A 17,139-nucleotide genomic window follows, 5' to 3' on the forward strand; every position below is an offset into this window, starting at 1 on the left:
AGGGGAAATAGGAAAACATAAAAATTCTAAGTTAGGTATATAAACACTCTGTGACTGATCCCTTTTTCCTGAGAAATGAGGATAGAGAGAGGAAAGAAAAATGTCCTAATGATTGAATGGTACTTTATTCGTCTACCGTCATGTTTTTCTTTGCCTTTTTTTATAAATACAAGGAGTCCTCACCTATTTAATAACAGCACAGTAGATAGAAACAGACACTACCCTTCAGGTTAGACAAAGGAAAAACCATTACTCTTTCACTGTCCAAATCTTTAACCCCACTTCCAGTTGCTTTCCACCTATTTTTTTCTCTAACCTTTCCATAGGTTTCACAGATTTTTTATTTATTTATTTATTTTTTTAATAGCATAGAGAAGATACATAGTTAGGAGGACAGTTTGAGATCAGGAAATATGCCTGAAAATGGATACCACTCGAGATTTTAATGAAGGAATAGAAGCCAGACTAAAAGGTGGTTTAGGGACATTCTAGGCAGGGATTACAGCATGAGCCAAAACATGAAAGAAAGAAACAAGATAAAGTACAAGTATGTTTGTTTCAAGAGCTTAAAATGTGAAGCAAGGATGATAGGAGGTGAAGCTAGAGGGGCCCAGATCCAAAAATATGTCATGTTAAAGAGCTTGCACTTCATCCCCTAGGCAGTAGGGAGCTTTCAACAGATTTTTTTTTAATGGTGAAGGGAGTGAGTCAGATACTGATTTTAGATAGATTAGTTTAATAGCTTTATAAGAAATGCTTGTATCAGTTATCTATGGCTGCATAACATTACATAAAAACCTAGTAGCTAAAATAACACTTTATTATCTCACAGTTTACCTTGGTTCAAGAACCTGGGCATTGATAGATAACTGGGCTTTCTGGTTCAGGGTCTCTCATGAGGTGGCGATCAAGGTGTCAGCCTTTTGAGGTCGCATTCGGGGGAGAATCCACTTCCACGCTCACTGAAGTGGTTGTTGAGTTTCTTTTGGGCTATTGGACTGAGGCATCACTCAGTTCCTCGCCCTAGGCCTCTCCATAGGAAAGCTTATAACATGGCAGCCATGAGAGGGCAAGAGAGGAAGGTGAAGGAGATGGAAGCCAGAGTCTTTTAACCTGCTCTTAGAAATGACATCCTGTCACTTTTGCATATTCTGTTCATTAGCAACAAGTCACTGACTGGTCCAGCCCACACTTAATGGGAAGGGATTACAGAAAAGCATGAATACTAGGGAGGAAGGGGTCATTGGAATCTTTGAAGCTGCCTATCACAGTGGACTTGAGGAAATAAGACTAGAGGCAAAGGGACCACTTAGGAGGCCATTATAATAATGTAAGGGAAGATATAGAGATTATTGTAGACGTGTGTAATAGAAAGAATGGGAGGGGATGCAGACAAGAAATATTTAGGATGTTAAATCATGAGAACTCGGTGATTCAGAGTCGGGGGGTTTTAAGGGAGAAGAAGGAATTAAGGGCGGCATGTGATTATTCTTGACTCTTAAATCACTATCCGACTAAAGAATATTTTCACCTCAGTGTGACTTAAACTCCCATCCACACTGAACTTTTCATCTTCATTAATGCCATTCCCTCCACACTATTAATTTTCTAGGCTTGTCCTTGTTGTTTCAGTTTCTTTACTATATCCGGTTATACACCAGTTATTTCTCTTAGTGTCTAATTTTCTTATTTGTCTCTGCTTCCGTTGTTATCCTCCTACTCAAGTACTTATCAGTGAACACTTAAAGTGTGAGAACTCTCCTGATTTCTTCCCTCTGGCCTTTTTCTTTTTTAATCTAGATTCTATAACACCTATATATCTATCATTCATTTAACTAACAAGTATTTATTGTTGGCTCATTTTGTGACCAGCACTTTACTAGGCCTTCTCAGGAAAATAACAGTGAACAAGACGAGAAAAACTGTCTCTGTTCCTTTGGGTCTTCATTAATATCTCCTCTTTTTTTTCCATCTGTCAGGGACAGTACTAATCTTTTAAGTTATACTTCAACTTCTACCTTCCTTGAAAGGTGTAAGTTCCTTTTATTTCTATCTCCTACAGCTATACTCAGGAGAGGTTTTACTCTGGAAATTTTGAGATTCTACAAGTTTAACAGAGAGCACTGGCTTAAGCTGTTAAGTGTAATGAAGCTGTTTCTGACCTCCCCTCTCAGTCTCCTTCAAGCAGTAGAGCAGTGCCTCAGCGCCCTGACTCATGGGAATCACCTGGAAAGCTTTTAAAAAATGTAGACGCCAAAGATTCTGATTCAAGATATCAGAAGTGAAAACAAACAAGGCTCTAAGGTGAATTTGATGTGTAGCTAGTTTAGAAAACTATTGCATTAGAGTCACCTTCACCATTACAGTATTATTTTTATACATTTAATCATTTAAATAGCCTAAAGCAGTAATTTCCAAATTCTGGTTGAGGACTAGCTATATCAATACATGCAGACTTTTGGGCCCTGTCCCTAGAGGTGCTGAGTCACAGGATCTGTGGTTATAGCCAGCTTCTATATTTTTTAAATAATGAAAGAAGACTGCTGTATAATCGGGTTAGGAAAATATTGGACAAATGGACTAATATATACTATATTAAATTTTTTTTGTATTTCTCTTAACAGTACCATTCAGATAAATGCATGTAAATATTTGATAAATGTTAAGGAGCAGTAGGCCATATATACTTTATAGATTACCTTGGAAGATTCTGGCCATTTGAAGTCATATTTTAAATAATGGCTGAACGACTGCTATGTTAGCTTTTTAGATGCTTCAATACTATTCAGTAGTATAAGTTTAGTATTTCATACATTGATACATTTTATTTAGCTCTTTTATTTCAGATAACATTGATCACGTAAAAAATCTGGAACAGTGACTAGATTCTTTTTTCTCATATTATTCTGATAAATCTTATATTTATCAGAATATTATTACTTTTTTGTAGAATGAGATTGTCGGAATGTGGCTTTAATAAATTCATTGTCTTCCTTTTCTTTAGTGTTATTCCTCTTTTAAGAGAGTCCGTTGGAATATTAATGCAGAGAACTCCTCCCCTTTTGGAAAATACTCTGCCTCAGTGCTATCAGAGGGTAAGTTTCAAAGCTTCCCAACCATTGGATTTCATGTTGCTTCCAAGCTGTTAGGGTTTTTAAACTTTTATAAATATGGGTAGCATGTGTGTGTAATATAGTGTTTCTTCCAAGACTGAATGCCGACCATGAGTGCCATTTATGCAAACCACAACAAAATCACTGGAAAATATTGAACTTTATTAAAGAAAATGTGGTAGAAATTGTCCTCGTCTAGAAATCAAGCAACTCTTTTAAAATATGGCTATGAATAGCAGATGATATTAGCATTTATTCAACATATATTTTTGAGCTCCTGCTTTGTGCTAGATATTCTTCTGAGACCCTAGGGATGTAATGGTAGACAAGACACTGTGTCTGCTCTCAAAGAGCTTATGGTCTAGAGGGGAAACATGGGCACGAAAGAATAAATAAGTAAAATATCAATGATAATTACTGCAATAGAAATAAAACAACGCAAAATAGTAGACACGGATGGCTATATTAGATTTACTGAAGAAGTCATAGTCAAAGAAATCGAAGTCTTGATGACAAGGAGAAGAGAGCTCTAGTCAAAGGAAAATGGTAGCACAAAAGCTCTCTGCTTCCGTTGTTATCCTCCTACTCAAGTACTTATCAGTGAACACTTAAAGTGTGAGAACACTCTCCTGATTTCTTCCCTCTGGCCTTTTTCTTTTTTAATCTAGATTCTATAACACCTATATATCTATCATTCATTTAACTAACAAGTATTTATTGTTGGCTCATTTTGTGACCAGCACTTTACTAGGCCTTCTCAGGAAAATAACAGTGAACAAGACAAGAAAAACTCTCTGTTCCTTTGGGTCTTCATTAATATCTCCTCTTTTTTTTCCATCTGTCAGGGACAGTACTAATCTTTTAAGTTATACTTCAACTTCTACCTTCCTTGAAAGGTGTAAGTTCCTTTTATTTCTATCTCCTACAGCTATACTCAGGAGAGGTTTTACTCTGGAAATTTTGAGATTCTACAAGTTTAACAGAGAGCACTGGCTTAAGCTGTTAAGTGTAATGAAGCTGTTTCTGACCTCCCCTCTCAGTCTCCTTCAAGCAGTAGAGCAGTGCCTCAGCGCCCTGACTCATGGGAATCACCTGGAAAGCTTTTAAAAAATGTAGACGCCAAAGATTCTGATTCAAGATATCAGAAGTGAAAACAAACAAGGCTCTAAGGTGAATTTGATGTGTAGCTAGTTTAGAAAACTATTGCATTAGAGTCACCTTCACCATTACAGTATTATTTTTATACATTTAATCATTTAAATAGCCTAAAGCAGTAATTTCCAAATTCTGGTTGAGGACTAGCTATATCAATACATGCAGACTTTTGGGCCCTGTCCCTAGAGGTGCTGAGTCACAGGATCTGTGGTTATAGCCAGCTTCTATATTTTTTAAATAATGAAAGAAGACTGCTGTATAATCGGGTTAGGAAAATATTGGACAAATGGACTAATATATACTATATTAAATTTTTTTTGTATTTCTCTTAACAGTACCATTCAGATAAATGCATGTAAATATTTGATAAATGTTAAGGAGCAGTAGGCCATATATACTTTATAGATTACCTTGGAAGATTCTGGCCATTTGAAGTCATATTTTAAATAATGGCTGAACGACTGCTATGTTAGCTTTTTAGATGCTTCAATACTATTCAGTAGTATAAGTTTAGTATTTCATACATTGATACATTTTATTTAGCTCTTTTATTTCAGAAAACATTGATCACGTAAAAAATCTGGAACAGTGACTAGATTCTTTTTTCTCATATTATTCTGATAAATCTTATATTTATCAGAATATTATTACTTTTTTGTAGAATGAGATTGTCGGAATGTGGCTTTAATAAATTCATTGTCTTCCTTTTCTTTAGTGTTATTCCTCTTTTAAGAGAGTCCGTTGGAATATTAATGCAGAGAACTCCTCCCCTTTTGGAAAATACTCTGCCTCAGTGCTATCAGAGGGTAAGTTTCAAAGCTTCCCAACCATTGGATTTCATGTTGCTTCCAAGCTGTTAGGGTTTTTAAACTTTTATAAATAAGGGTAGCATGTGTGTGTAATATAGTGTTTCTTCCAAGACTGAATGCCGACCATGAGTGCCATTTATGCAAACCACAACAAAATCACTGGAAAATATTGAACTTTATTAAAGAAAATGTGGTAGAAATTGTCCTCGTCTAGAAATCAAGCAACTCTTTTAAAATATGGCTATGAATAGCAGATGATATTAGCATTTATTCAACATATATTTTTGAGCTCCTGCTTTGTGCTAGATATTCTTCTGAGACCCTAGGGATGTAATGGTAGACAAGACACTGTGTCTGCTCTCAAAGAGCTTATGGTCTAGAGGGGAAACATGGGCACGAAAGAATAAATAAGTAAAATATCAATGATAATTACTGCAATAGAAATAAAACAACGCAAAATAGTAGACACGGATGGCTATATTAGATTTACTGAAGAAGTCATAGTCAAAGAAATCGAAGTCTTGATGACAAGGAGAAGAGAGCTCTAGTCAAAGGAAAATGGTAGCACAAAAGCTCTGCTGTGGAACTAATTGAGTGTGTTTGAAGAACAGAAAAGAAAAGGCCACTGAAGCTGAAGCAGGAAAAAGGGAAGAGGGGCTGGGAAGTTTGGAGAGAGTGGTAGGGGACAGATCATGCAGAGATTCTGGTCTTACTAAGAGATTTAGATTTAATTCTAATTCAACAGGAAGCATTAGAAAGTTTTTAGGCAAGGAGAGCATCATAAAGCTTTTAAAGTTTTTAAAAGATTATTCTGCTTGCTATTAGAGAATGAATTCTAGGGAGAACGAAAGCAAAAAAAAGCAGTTATGAGGTTTTAGTGGAAAAATGATGGCTTGGATTCCAGTGGTCGCAATGAAGATGGAGAGAAGGAGACATTTTGGATAAGCTCTTGGAGATGGATTGTATTAGCAGAGGGAAGAAAAAGTGTCGATTTGTACTGAGGTAGGTGCCAGTGTCATTTGTTGATATTTGAGGTCGTGTTGACGCAGGTTTGAGGATGGAAAATTCCTCTAGATTTGTTAAAATTGAAATGCCTTCTACACTTCTAGAGAAAATGTCAGTTAAGTAGTTAAATATGCAAATCGGTGTTTAGGGACAGATTAGGACTAGAAAGAGTTTTGAGTCATCAATATATGATTAGCATTTAAAACATTAGGATTGTATGAGATTACCTTGGGAGAATTAAGCTCTGTTCTTTCAACTCAACTTTCAACTCCAGATTTAGAGCACAGGTGGGGCAGCCTGGAAAGGGAGCGGTTAGTTAGGCAGCTAGAAAACTGATAGAGCATTTGTAGTATCACAGAGCCAAAGAAAGGGGAAGTAATCAACTGTGCCAAATATCCGTGAGGCAGTTCATGTAGGAATAGGGAAGTTATCACTGATCGGCATCACAAATATTGTGAATAACCTTTATAAGAGCATTTTCAGTAGATATGGAGAAATCAGTGATTTTAGTAGATTAAGGAGGAAATGAATTGGGGAAGTAGAGATAGTGACTAAACAACTCTTTTAAGAAGTGTTGTTCAAGGGAGTTAAGAAATGAACTGATAGCTTGGCAATGGATGTAGTATCGGGGAGAGGGTATTTGTTTGTTTTAAAATAGAGTATTTTAGAACAGCACTATCCCATAGAATTTTCCCCCATAATATGAGTGTTCTACAATCTACACTGTCTAACATGAAAGTCACAAGTAACATATGGCCATTGAGCACTTGAAGTGTGGCTAGCGCAACTAATTTTTTTGTTTAATTCCATTTTCATGTATCTAGCCACATGTGTCTAGTGACTTCTATATTGCACAGCACAGTTCTGGAGCTGTTACTGATGGGAACAGTCCATCTGTGAGGAAGAAATCGATACTATGGTAGTGAAGGGGGTTAATGAAGGAATGAAGTTTTTGAGGTGAAAAAGGATAGACCCCAAAGCACTGTGGAGGACTTAACTGTAGATGGGAGCCGGTGGTACTGTATCCGCTGAGAGAAGGCAGAAAGTGCTGACATACATGAAGTCCACTGGTGGATTTGCTGGTACAGGATAAGAGATTTTCTGTGTGCTTCTATTTTCTCTGTGATTTACAAGGCAGTGTAATCATAGAGAGAGATTAGAAGACCAGAGGAAAAAGAAGCTCTTTTGAAACAGTCTTTTTTTGGTATAAGGAAAGTGAAGTGTTCCTTTTGACATTTGTGGCTATGATTTTAAGGTAGGACCAGTCAGCATGATTGTGGAAGAGAAAGGGGTGATTTACTGAATTCCTAATATAAGCTGGTCCCAATACTAAGTGATACACATATCGTTTCTGTTCTTAACAATAACCATACAGGCCAAGTTCCATCTTCCTTTCCTGAAGTAAAATTGAGGTTCAGAGAATGTAAGTAACTCACTCAAGGTCACAAACGCTAGTGGCTGAATCAGGATTCCAGTTCATATTGCTCAGACTTTAAAGCTCATGCTCTATTATACCACAGAGTCAGAAAAGCATCAGATTTTCATCTGTAACTGCACTTTCTCCACATTTTTTAATTTGAGGAGAATTCAGGCCAGTTTCTGTAGGAATCATTCATCTGTGCTTTAAAATAACTGCAAGAATGTCCTTGTGCTGCTATTTCTGTGGAAGTAGTAGACGAAATCGGTTCAGTCAGGTGGTTGTTTGACTGACTGTGGACCAGCCTGTGACGTTGCCATTTAGTGAAATGTAGAGGGATCTCAGGTTCAAACCACTCTGTTGTCAGCATCCTGAAAGAGGAAGAGAAAGTTCACTTCGACCTCTTCTCAGTACAGCAGTTTTTCAAAAGGGCACAGTGGGTATTGTCTGAAATTTCCCACCAGTTTTTCACAAATTTCCCACAAATTTAACTCTTGGAGTTCATAGAAAATGATGCCTACATTCATCAAATTCTGATAAAAATAAATATTTTTGATCGATGTAAGTTCAACTTTATCTTAACACCCTAAATAGATTGCTTAAAAATCAGGGAATCTCAGAATACCAAAACATTTTATGTATTTGGTGTAGACTTCTATCTGTAGCAAGAATCTCTGTGACATTCAGTTGATCATCCAGCTTCTTGAACATTTCTAGGAATCGTAGTTAATCCCTTCACGGAATAACCTCTTTCTTTTTCTAAAGTGCTGTAATTGTTATAAAGAATTCTTTACGTGAGCCTTTATTTTAACTTCTGAGTATTAATCTTAGTTTCTCCCCGCCAGAGCTATATAGAGATATTGAACAATAGCAGTGATATGAGCATATGGGCGTTTTTGTCTTTTTCTTGATCTTCAAGGGAATGCATTGAAGATTTCTTCTTTAAATATTTTTTGTACATTTTGGTAGATAGCTTTCATTAAGTTAAGAAAGTCTCTTTCTAATCATTTTTTTTCCCTAATCATAAATAGGTGTCGAATTTTAGTAAATAGTTGTAAGGCTTTTATTCAAACGACTATGTGACTTTTCTCCTTTGCTTCATTATTAAAGAATAACAGTAATAGAGTTTCTGGTGCTTATTATCTCCTTCTTGGGATAAACCCAACTTAATCATGATATATTATCTTTTAATATACTGTTGGATTTAGCTCATTTAATTTATGAGAGAAATTAGCTTATGATTTATTATCTTTATCTGGTCAGGGGTCAAGATTATTTCTTACTAATTTGAGGTAGCATCTCTTCTATTTTCTGGAAAAACTAAATCAGGTCATATGTTCCTTGAAAGTTTGCCCTCTGGGACTGGGGCTTTATGAAAGAGAACTTTTATTATCTTTCCTATTTTTAATGATTCTTTCACATTTTCTTTTTCGTTGTTGCATTATAGCATTTTCTATATTTCCAGAAGTTCATCTATTTTGTCTGTTTTCAAAATTGTAGGGTTTTTTTTTTCTGATTTTATTTTTTATTTGTTTTTTTCCCAGCTTTAGGGACATAAAAGTGATGAATAAAAATTATATATGTTTAAGATGTTACAATGTGATGTTTTGATATACATGTACATTGTAAAATGATTACCTTAAAAATATGAATGCTTCACGAATTTACATATCATTCTTGTGCAGGGGCCATGTTAATGTTCTCTATATCATTCCAATTTTAGTATATGTGCTGCCAAAGTATACACTTTAGTTGTAATTTTGATGTGGTTGTAGGAGGCAGCGAGAACAGCATTTACCTACTCTGCATATGTATATATATATATATACATAATTTACTGAGCACTTACTTGGAACAGGCACCGTTTTAGGTGCTGAGGATATAAAACATAAAAAAGAAAAATAACGACTCTCGTCTTCTTGGCGGGGGTGGGTGGAGCGGTCTGGTGCCTGTCATGTGTGGAGGCAGAGGGAAAGGCCCTCGGCATCCTCTCTTCGGTGCCAGCGGCTTCCAGTCCTCTGGTTCTATCAAGCGCTGGGACACAGGGAAAAGAAAAAAGAAAAAATGAAAAATAAATCTCTGCCCTTATTGAGCTTGAGTTCTGCCAGAGGAGACAGACGATAAACAATATAAATAATATAAATAATGTGTTGTGTGACAGTATGTGCTGCAAAGTAAAACAAAGCAGGGAAATGTAAAAATGAAAACGTCGTAATTTTAGATAAGGTAACAGCAAGAAGGGCTTCCTGAGAAGATGGCATTTGAGTACAGAGCCAAACAAAGTGGACCCTGTAGAAATCTGGAAGGAAGGACACTCTAGGCAGAGAGAATAGCAGATTTCCTTAGATAGGGAGTGTGCCTGACTTCTGGAAGAATGGTGAGGAGGCTAGTGTAGCTGAGAAAGAGGGAGCAAGTGAAGGAAGGGTAGGACGTGAAGCGATTAAGGTGACTCGGGTCCATGCAAGTCTTTTGTGAAAGCACTGGTTCTTTTACTCAGAGTAAGATGAGAAGCCATTGGAGGATTTTGAACTGTGGAGTGGCGGCATCTGACCTCAAGTAATAGGATCTCACTTGGGCTACTGTGTTGACAATCAATGGGAGAGGTGCAAGGCTAGAAACAGACCAGTTAGTAGCTATTACAATAATCCAGACTCGAGATAATGCGGCCTTCAACTAGGCCGATAGCTGTAGAGGTGGTGAGAAGTGTTTAGATTCTGCTTAGTTGTAATGTTTTGTATATTTACATATTGATACATTCGTATAGTAGTCATGGGATTTCCTTTTATGATTTTTAAAATCTTGTTAGTAGTTCTCTTTTTTCAGTTTGTATTTTAATTGCAGGTTCTTTTATTTTTTTTACGTCCATCAGAGTTTGTCTCACCAGTGGTTCTCAACCTAAGGCTGTAGAAACCTTAAGGAGCTGTTGGAAAAACTTAAAGATGTCCTTCCTTTTTTGGTTGTCACATGCTTTGGGGAAGGATATATGTTGGCATTTAGTTCCCTGGGGCCTGCGGATGCAGAGGTCCCATAGTTTCTGGGAGTTAGTTGTACACAGTGAAGAATTGTCCTGTCCACAGTATACCCCCATTAAGAAACACTGACTTTAGTGTATTAATCTTTTCAAACAACTAGTTTTTTGATAATGTGAGTTCTATCATTTTTTTAAATCTCTGGATCATTGATTTCTGTCCTTTATTTCCTTCCTTCTTATTTCTTTGAATTTACTTTGTTCTTTTTGTACTTTCTTAGCTCACTTGTGTTTATATTTGTTCTCTGATTGATGTAGTTGAAAATGTAAGTTTCCCTCCAGGCACTCTCTAAGCTGTGCCCTACAAATTTTGATATGTGTTCCTTCATATTTCCCAAACAGCTGTCATAGTACCTGGATAATAATGAGTACTCAGTAGGTATTTGTTAATTAATTCAAACATTCTCCCATTGTTTACTAGAGGATAGAGTCCATGTTTACTGATAGATTGTATAATAATTTAAGTGACGGGGGGTACTTATACTGGATTTCATATTAATGTCTGCTCTTTATATTTTAGGTGCAGCAGTTACAAGGAGTGTACAGTTTACAAGATCAGCACTTCTGGACCTTATGTTCCGACGTTTATGTTGGGACCCTGAAATTAGTAGTAGCGCCTGATGCTGATGCCAGGTGGATTTTAAGCCAAACACATAATATTTTTACTCAGGTATGACTTGTTTTTACTAAACTTCTTTTAAGGGGCTTAGAATTTAATGTGTCTACTAGTTTTAAAAATATTTACTATTTAACATATTAAGTACATATATACAATATGTACATACTACACTGTGAGGTAAGCATAAACATACTTTTTTTCCACCTCAAATTTGGAGGATCTTTATTTTAGTTAATACTCTTAAGGAGGATGGTCCTATTTGCCCATCGTTGTACTGATTTAAGTTCCTTTAAGAAAAAGTAGATTCTCCTTTATATAATACTCCTTATATAATACTCCTTAAGACATGTTAGACATGTTAGATACTGTTTGAAGCCAGGAATTCTAAAATAGCATTTGGAATAAGAATAATGCTGTGTCAGTGGCTTTAGCTAAAAGCAGACTGTGTTAACATTTTTGCGTGGTAGCAAATCCATAGTTACTTCTGTGTGATTTACTAGTGTAATATGCTGCTGAGTGTCTCCTGATACTGTGTTTGGAATCATGAATTAGTCAATGCATGCCTGCGACCAAATTAATTTCAGTGAGTGCTTATGCCATCATGAGTTGACAGTGAGGTGGCTGATAATCAAAATAAGAGTGATTACTATGCTATTCCGTATATATTGGGAGAATAAGAACATTGTGTCAAGAACATCTAAGGAGAGAGAGAGAGAGAAAAAAAATTTTTTTTGGTCTAGATTGCTGGAAATATTTGGCAGAAAATCTAAATTTCAACACTGTTGCCAAATTTATCTAACACATAAATCTATTGGGGAAACTGGCGCCATGCCTTAAGACTCTGTGCTTAAAAACTGACATTGTGCCTCCCGATGTGATGCAATGGGAAGCGTACGACAGGACCCATGCATTTTTCTGCCAGAAATGGTTAACGTTAATATAATCATTAGCAAACAACCAGATAAACCCAGCTTGTGGAAACGTCTACAGGACTATTAGCCTGCATTCTTAAAAAGTGTCAGTGTCATGAAAGGGAAAAAAATGGTGGGGGATTATGCTAGATTAGAGGACACTTCAATGTTATGCCTATGTGTGTGTATGTATGTACGTATATGTATGTATGTATAGAGGAAGAGAGAGAGAGGTAGGAAGGGAGGAGTCACATCGTATCTTCAGACATGGACAATAGAACATAATATATAAACCCTATTAAATTTCATTAAATTCAGGACCTTAGCATAAATGAAATGATCTCTTTTCAAATGAAGCGAAATGTTATGTTCCTTTGGGAATAATTAGTGCGATAATCTTATTTGTAGGTGACAGCAAGACTTACTGTACTATACAACAATATGCTGATACCACTTATTTACTCCAGAATTTTAAGAACTAGGTCTCTTTGTTAATATAGTTTTCACTATAATAAATCTGTATTATTATGACTTCCATGATGAAGCATGCAAGACCTTCACAGCATGTCTGAGTGCTTCTCACACCTCCTCTGTTTCAGTGGCAAATGGAGAACGTGGCTAGCAATAACCTTGCTCTTCACTGCCGTTTCTAGATCATTATTCTCTTCTTTAACTTCAGGTTTCTCCTAGTAATACCATGATTTTGCCTCCTCATAATGTGAGCTCATGTTGACCTCTAGGATGCCCCATACTCTCCTAAGACTTTGACACTTAGTCACAGTTTTCCCTTTGAGAAGAATGCAGTTTCTAGGTTTAGATATGAGCAAGCAGCTACGTCTGTGCTTAGGAACTGCTGAAGCTGTAATCTAAGTAGGTGGAGGGAGGTTCTTCTGGTAACCTTAGAAATCTTGGCTTTTAAAATGCCTGAAGTTGAAAGTTTATTCAGCTGCTTCTTTGGTTTTGGAAACTGTATATGGGTTTTGAAAAATTTAAGCTCTGAAAAATATTTTAAGCTTTTTTGTCAGCTAAGGTCAAGCCAACTTTATTTCATTCCTGGGAGAGACTCTTTGGGGTCTGCAGTGAAGATGGTTCAACACATTTTTCACAGTAGGGAGGTGGGTGTCACACTACTAATGACTTCCAGTCCATCCATTTAATGATTTTAAGGGGTTTTTTTGTGATCATTGTTTAATTCTAACAGGTGCAGAATTGAAATGTTTTATTAATTTGTTTTTCTTTTCTGCTCATACCCTAGTAATACACATCTATAATGCTGAGTGTATTTCGGGTTTGCAGTGATGACATTCTCATTTCATGAGATGAAATTAATATTTTTTTACATTATTTTTTTAAGTTACATCTTATTAATAGATTTTACTTATCAAAAGTAATCAAATTCAAATTACTCCATTTTTGAGAAAAAAATCACACTAATGCTTTAGGTATATTTTTTGTAGAAAGACTTGAAATACTGGTGCCCTTTATTCCAAAAGATCAAAAGAAGGATTTTCTCAGTAATAAATTATACTTTTTGGTTTGATGATATTTTTAGGTGTCTTTCTTATAGCTGATCTTAGATCAAAAATTAAGTGATAATTTTTGGTTAAAAAGTTGTTAAAATTTTTATGAAGATAACTTTAAACTGAAAAGACTAATACCGTCAGAAGTTTGAGAATTATAACTTTCTATTTTGTTTATAAAACTATAAGTTTTGTGACTATTTAAAAACTGTATGTTAGGCATTTTTATTCTCATTTACTGTAATTATCAGTTGATCTTTAATGGCTAAAGCAGTGAGCTTGCTATGCATGAGCACGAAGTAATACAAGTGAATCGATGAGTCTCTTCAGTGCTTCGTTTCCTCTGGGATTATTAGTTAAGTGATAATCCAGTTTTCACACTGTAAGGTTTTTTGTTGGCATAGAAAAGTCCCTTCGTTCTTTCTCCCCATGCACTTTTAAAAAATGAGTTATCATTTGAGAATCGATGAAATAGAAATCAATTTTTATGCTTAGTATATGAACAGGAAGAGAAAGTGGGACACTGGATTAGGAAGGCAAATTAACGTTTTATGTTTTGTTTTAAACTGGCTGATATCATCTGTCAGTTTTTTAAAAATTGTTAGAAATAATGTCTGAAGGACAATCTAGAATATGCTTGGGGTTCACTACTCTCCTCAGTTCTACAAGGCAAAAACGATGATTGAGCCTAATGCATACCATTTACTCCCTGATAGAATTTACACCTCGATTTCTTCCATCTTTTCTCCCCTTTTGCCTGTTTCTGTTATGCCTCTTAAGTCCTAAACCCCCAGCTTCCTGCTTCAGCTTTTTGTGCTCTGTTTTCTACCCTCAAAATAGAAGTTAACACTGATACCCAGGAAGGAACCCAAAAGCCTCCTCACAAGCCCAAATGGGAGCTCCCTACGTTTCAGAAACATCCACCTCCGCCATTCTCCTGCCTTCATAATAATCCCTTCCTGTCTGACCAGCCTTGTGTCTGCTGGAGGGCGAGAGTACGGAGTGGGAGAAGCTATCTATCCCTTTCCAGGTGGCTAGCTATTTTCTCACCCTTTCCATTTATTTTCCTATTCGTAGGGGGTTTTAATCTTTATAAGTATTGACTTTGCTTGGAAGTCTGCCTTTTTTCCTTATGCATCTTTACATTTTCTTTCTTCGTCACATGTACTGGGTAGCCACAAGAATCCAGCCTCCTAAGGAGGCTGGAGTGAACAGTCATAGGATGTGGGGCCAACAAACCCCTAGGGTTTTTGTTCTTAAGTAATCCACAGGTTTAAGTGTTCATTTATTGGTGAGTGGTGGCAGCAGCAGCAGCAGCTAGCCTTTACTGAGGGCCTGCCATGTGCTAAGCCCTCTGATAGGTACCTGGCATATTAATCTATCCTCGCAAGACAGGTGCTGGTATCCCCAATTGATGGAAAAAGGAACCCAGACCCAGGTTATTATTGTTCATGACTTGTAATTTTGTCATATTCACTCACTATTTTACTAATTCTGAGATGATTTAGTTTTCACATGGAAGAATAGGACAGTTTTTCAAGACTTCATTTTAAAGGGATAAAGATTAATAATATAGGTTTAGTCAAAAACTAAAGTCGAAAGTTTCTGTAATTTTTGAGAATTGGTAGAGAATACAAACCAACCAATAATTTTCTACAGCCATAGTCCTGTTTATTTTTCCAAGTTTTTTCTTATGGTTTGTTTTCCTTTCCACAACAATGACTATTTATTGAGGATATTCCAAGTCACAACATTTATTTTCTTAGATAGGTGTTAAAAATAACTAGCTATCTTTCCAATTTTAAAAAAATGTCAACTGAATTATTGTTTATACATTATTCTCACGATATAAGACATAAAGAGTATGATATGGTTTTCACTTTTTAAGGTCAACCCCTCGGCCATCCTCTGGCTTCTAGTGTCATCTCAGTGGTAGAATATACCATGAAGCAAGCACTGTTTTGATCAGCTGGATATTTGTTATGTCTCGGCGGTGTATGAACTGTATAGAAAACCTAGTTTGCATTCGGGGAGTACATGACTGACTGTAGGATTCTTTGGAGGTTCCCCCTTTCTCTCTACTTTGAAGGAAATTTCCCTGTGTTTTGCTTGTTTTTGTTTGTTTGTTTGTTTGTTTTTAATTAAAGTATCACTAACATATACTTTGAGGGAAATTAAGAAAGGAAAATGATAAATTGGGAAACTTGAGTCTCTCCCCATCACGGCAGGTGGATGAAGCAAAATGACTTTTCCTATTAGTCTGAGTTTTTGTATAAATCTCTAGCCCCTCAGGGGAAAGATATCAGCTTGGGCAACAATTAACTCATGATTATGCAAAGACCAATTTGCCTAGCCTCTGTTTTTCTCTATTTTTTATTGCCTTGGGCTACCTCATTTCTTATTACCATCTTCTCTAAGGGCTGAGGGTTAGGAAAGTGGCAGAGATAATAACAGGAGCCTAACTTATTTTGCCCACTTTACTTTCATTAATAATTCTGTTAGAAAAGAAATTAAGCCAGTTTATTTGGGCAATAGTTTTCTCTTAAGGTTAGATATATAAGAATTTCACAGAAGAGTTCCTAAGTATAGTTATTTCAGGGGCCATTTGGATTGAGTAAATAACATAGCAATTGTAATTAATCATAATAATTTGGTTTTATAGCCTTTTTTAGCATATGAAATACTTTCTCACATATTCACACATGGTCTTTTCAGTAGTGCCTGGTCTGTAGCAAGGATTATATCTGGATTGAAAAAAAAAAAAAGGATTTATTAAATATTTGTCAAATATTGGATGAATAAATAATAACTTTGTGAAATAAGTAGGGTTGGTATTTATGAACACTTAAAATGAGAAAAACTGAAATTTGGTTTTAATTTTTAGCTCAAAATCATACAGATATTAAGTTCTGTCTTTTTTTTTTTTTTTTTTGCCACAAACCTCTCTAAAGAGAGGGTGCTATTAAATGTATTCTCGGAGAGCTTTTACTTTACCACAGCAAGGATTTTTTTTTTTTTAAACAAGGCAATAAAGCTAAAGTGTTTTCCGTTGCTGGTCAGCTTCTAGGGTCTAGGCAGCTCTTTATTCCATTAGAGTAGCCCCTGACTCCTCTTAAACATTCGTTAGTGTTGTGCAGAGCCCTCCTACTTGATGCTGAAAAAAAGACCATGCTAGAAAGTAATGCTTTGAGGAGCCCAGAAATAATGTGAGATGGTAATGTTGCTCTTTTATCCCCCATTCAGTTTTTTTTCTTTCACGTAAATATTCTAATTTACTTTTCATTCTGTGATACTGACAGGAAGATGCTTACTTTAATTGGTTGTGTGCTTTAATTAAAAAAAATCATTTTATTTGAAAGAATGAAATTAGCGGAATTTCAGTTCATCCAGCAAATATTTATTGATCATTTACTGTGTGCTAGTCACTCCTTGAGGTCCTGGGAGTCAGCAGTGAAAAATAGACAAAATCCTTTATCTCGGAGAGATTAATTATAATAGGAGAGTGACAGCAATACAGCAAATTAATTGTACTATATCAGAAGGTGATAAGTGTTAGGGATAA

General features: G+C 35.9%; 1 protein-coding gene and 2 non-coding genes across 4 annotated transcripts in view; 2 read left to right on the forward strand and 1 right to left on the reverse strand.

The window, feature by feature from the left end:
• The window catches only part of SLC30A7 (solute carrier family 30 member 7), a 53,914-nt gene that overhangs the window by 33,735 nt on the left and 3,040 nt on the right, over nt 1–17,139 (forward strand). The window contains exons 9-10 of one of the 2 annotated variants that reach the window (XM_006919568.3): nt 3,005–3,095; nt 11,048–11,197. In XM_006919568.3, coding sequence (XP_006919630.1) covers nt 3,005–3,095; nt 11,048–11,197 — 241 coding nt within the window. The remainder of the gene's footprint in view (nt 1–3,004; nt 3,096–11,047; nt 11,198–17,139) is intronic. The other variant, XR_003048657.1, reaches the window with a different exon arrangement.
• Nucleotides 9,140–9,246, reverse strand: LOC112469167. Its single transcript, XR_003042489.1, has one exon. It is a non-coding gene; the product is annotated as a U6 spliceosomal RNA (small nuclear RNA).
• Nucleotides 9,409–9,544, forward strand: LOC112469174. Its single transcript, XR_003042493.1, has one exon. It is a non-coding gene; the product is annotated as a small nucleolar RNA SNORA57 (small nucleolar RNA).

Source organism: Pteropus alecto, unplaced genomic scaffold, assembly GCF_000325575.1.
Source record: "Pteropus alecto unplaced genomic scaffold, ASM32557v1 scaffold106, whole genome shotgun sequence".
In the NCBI taxonomy this organism is placed as follows: domain Eukaryota; kingdom Metazoa; phylum Chordata; class Mammalia; order Chiroptera; family Pteropodidae; genus Pteropus; species Pteropus alecto.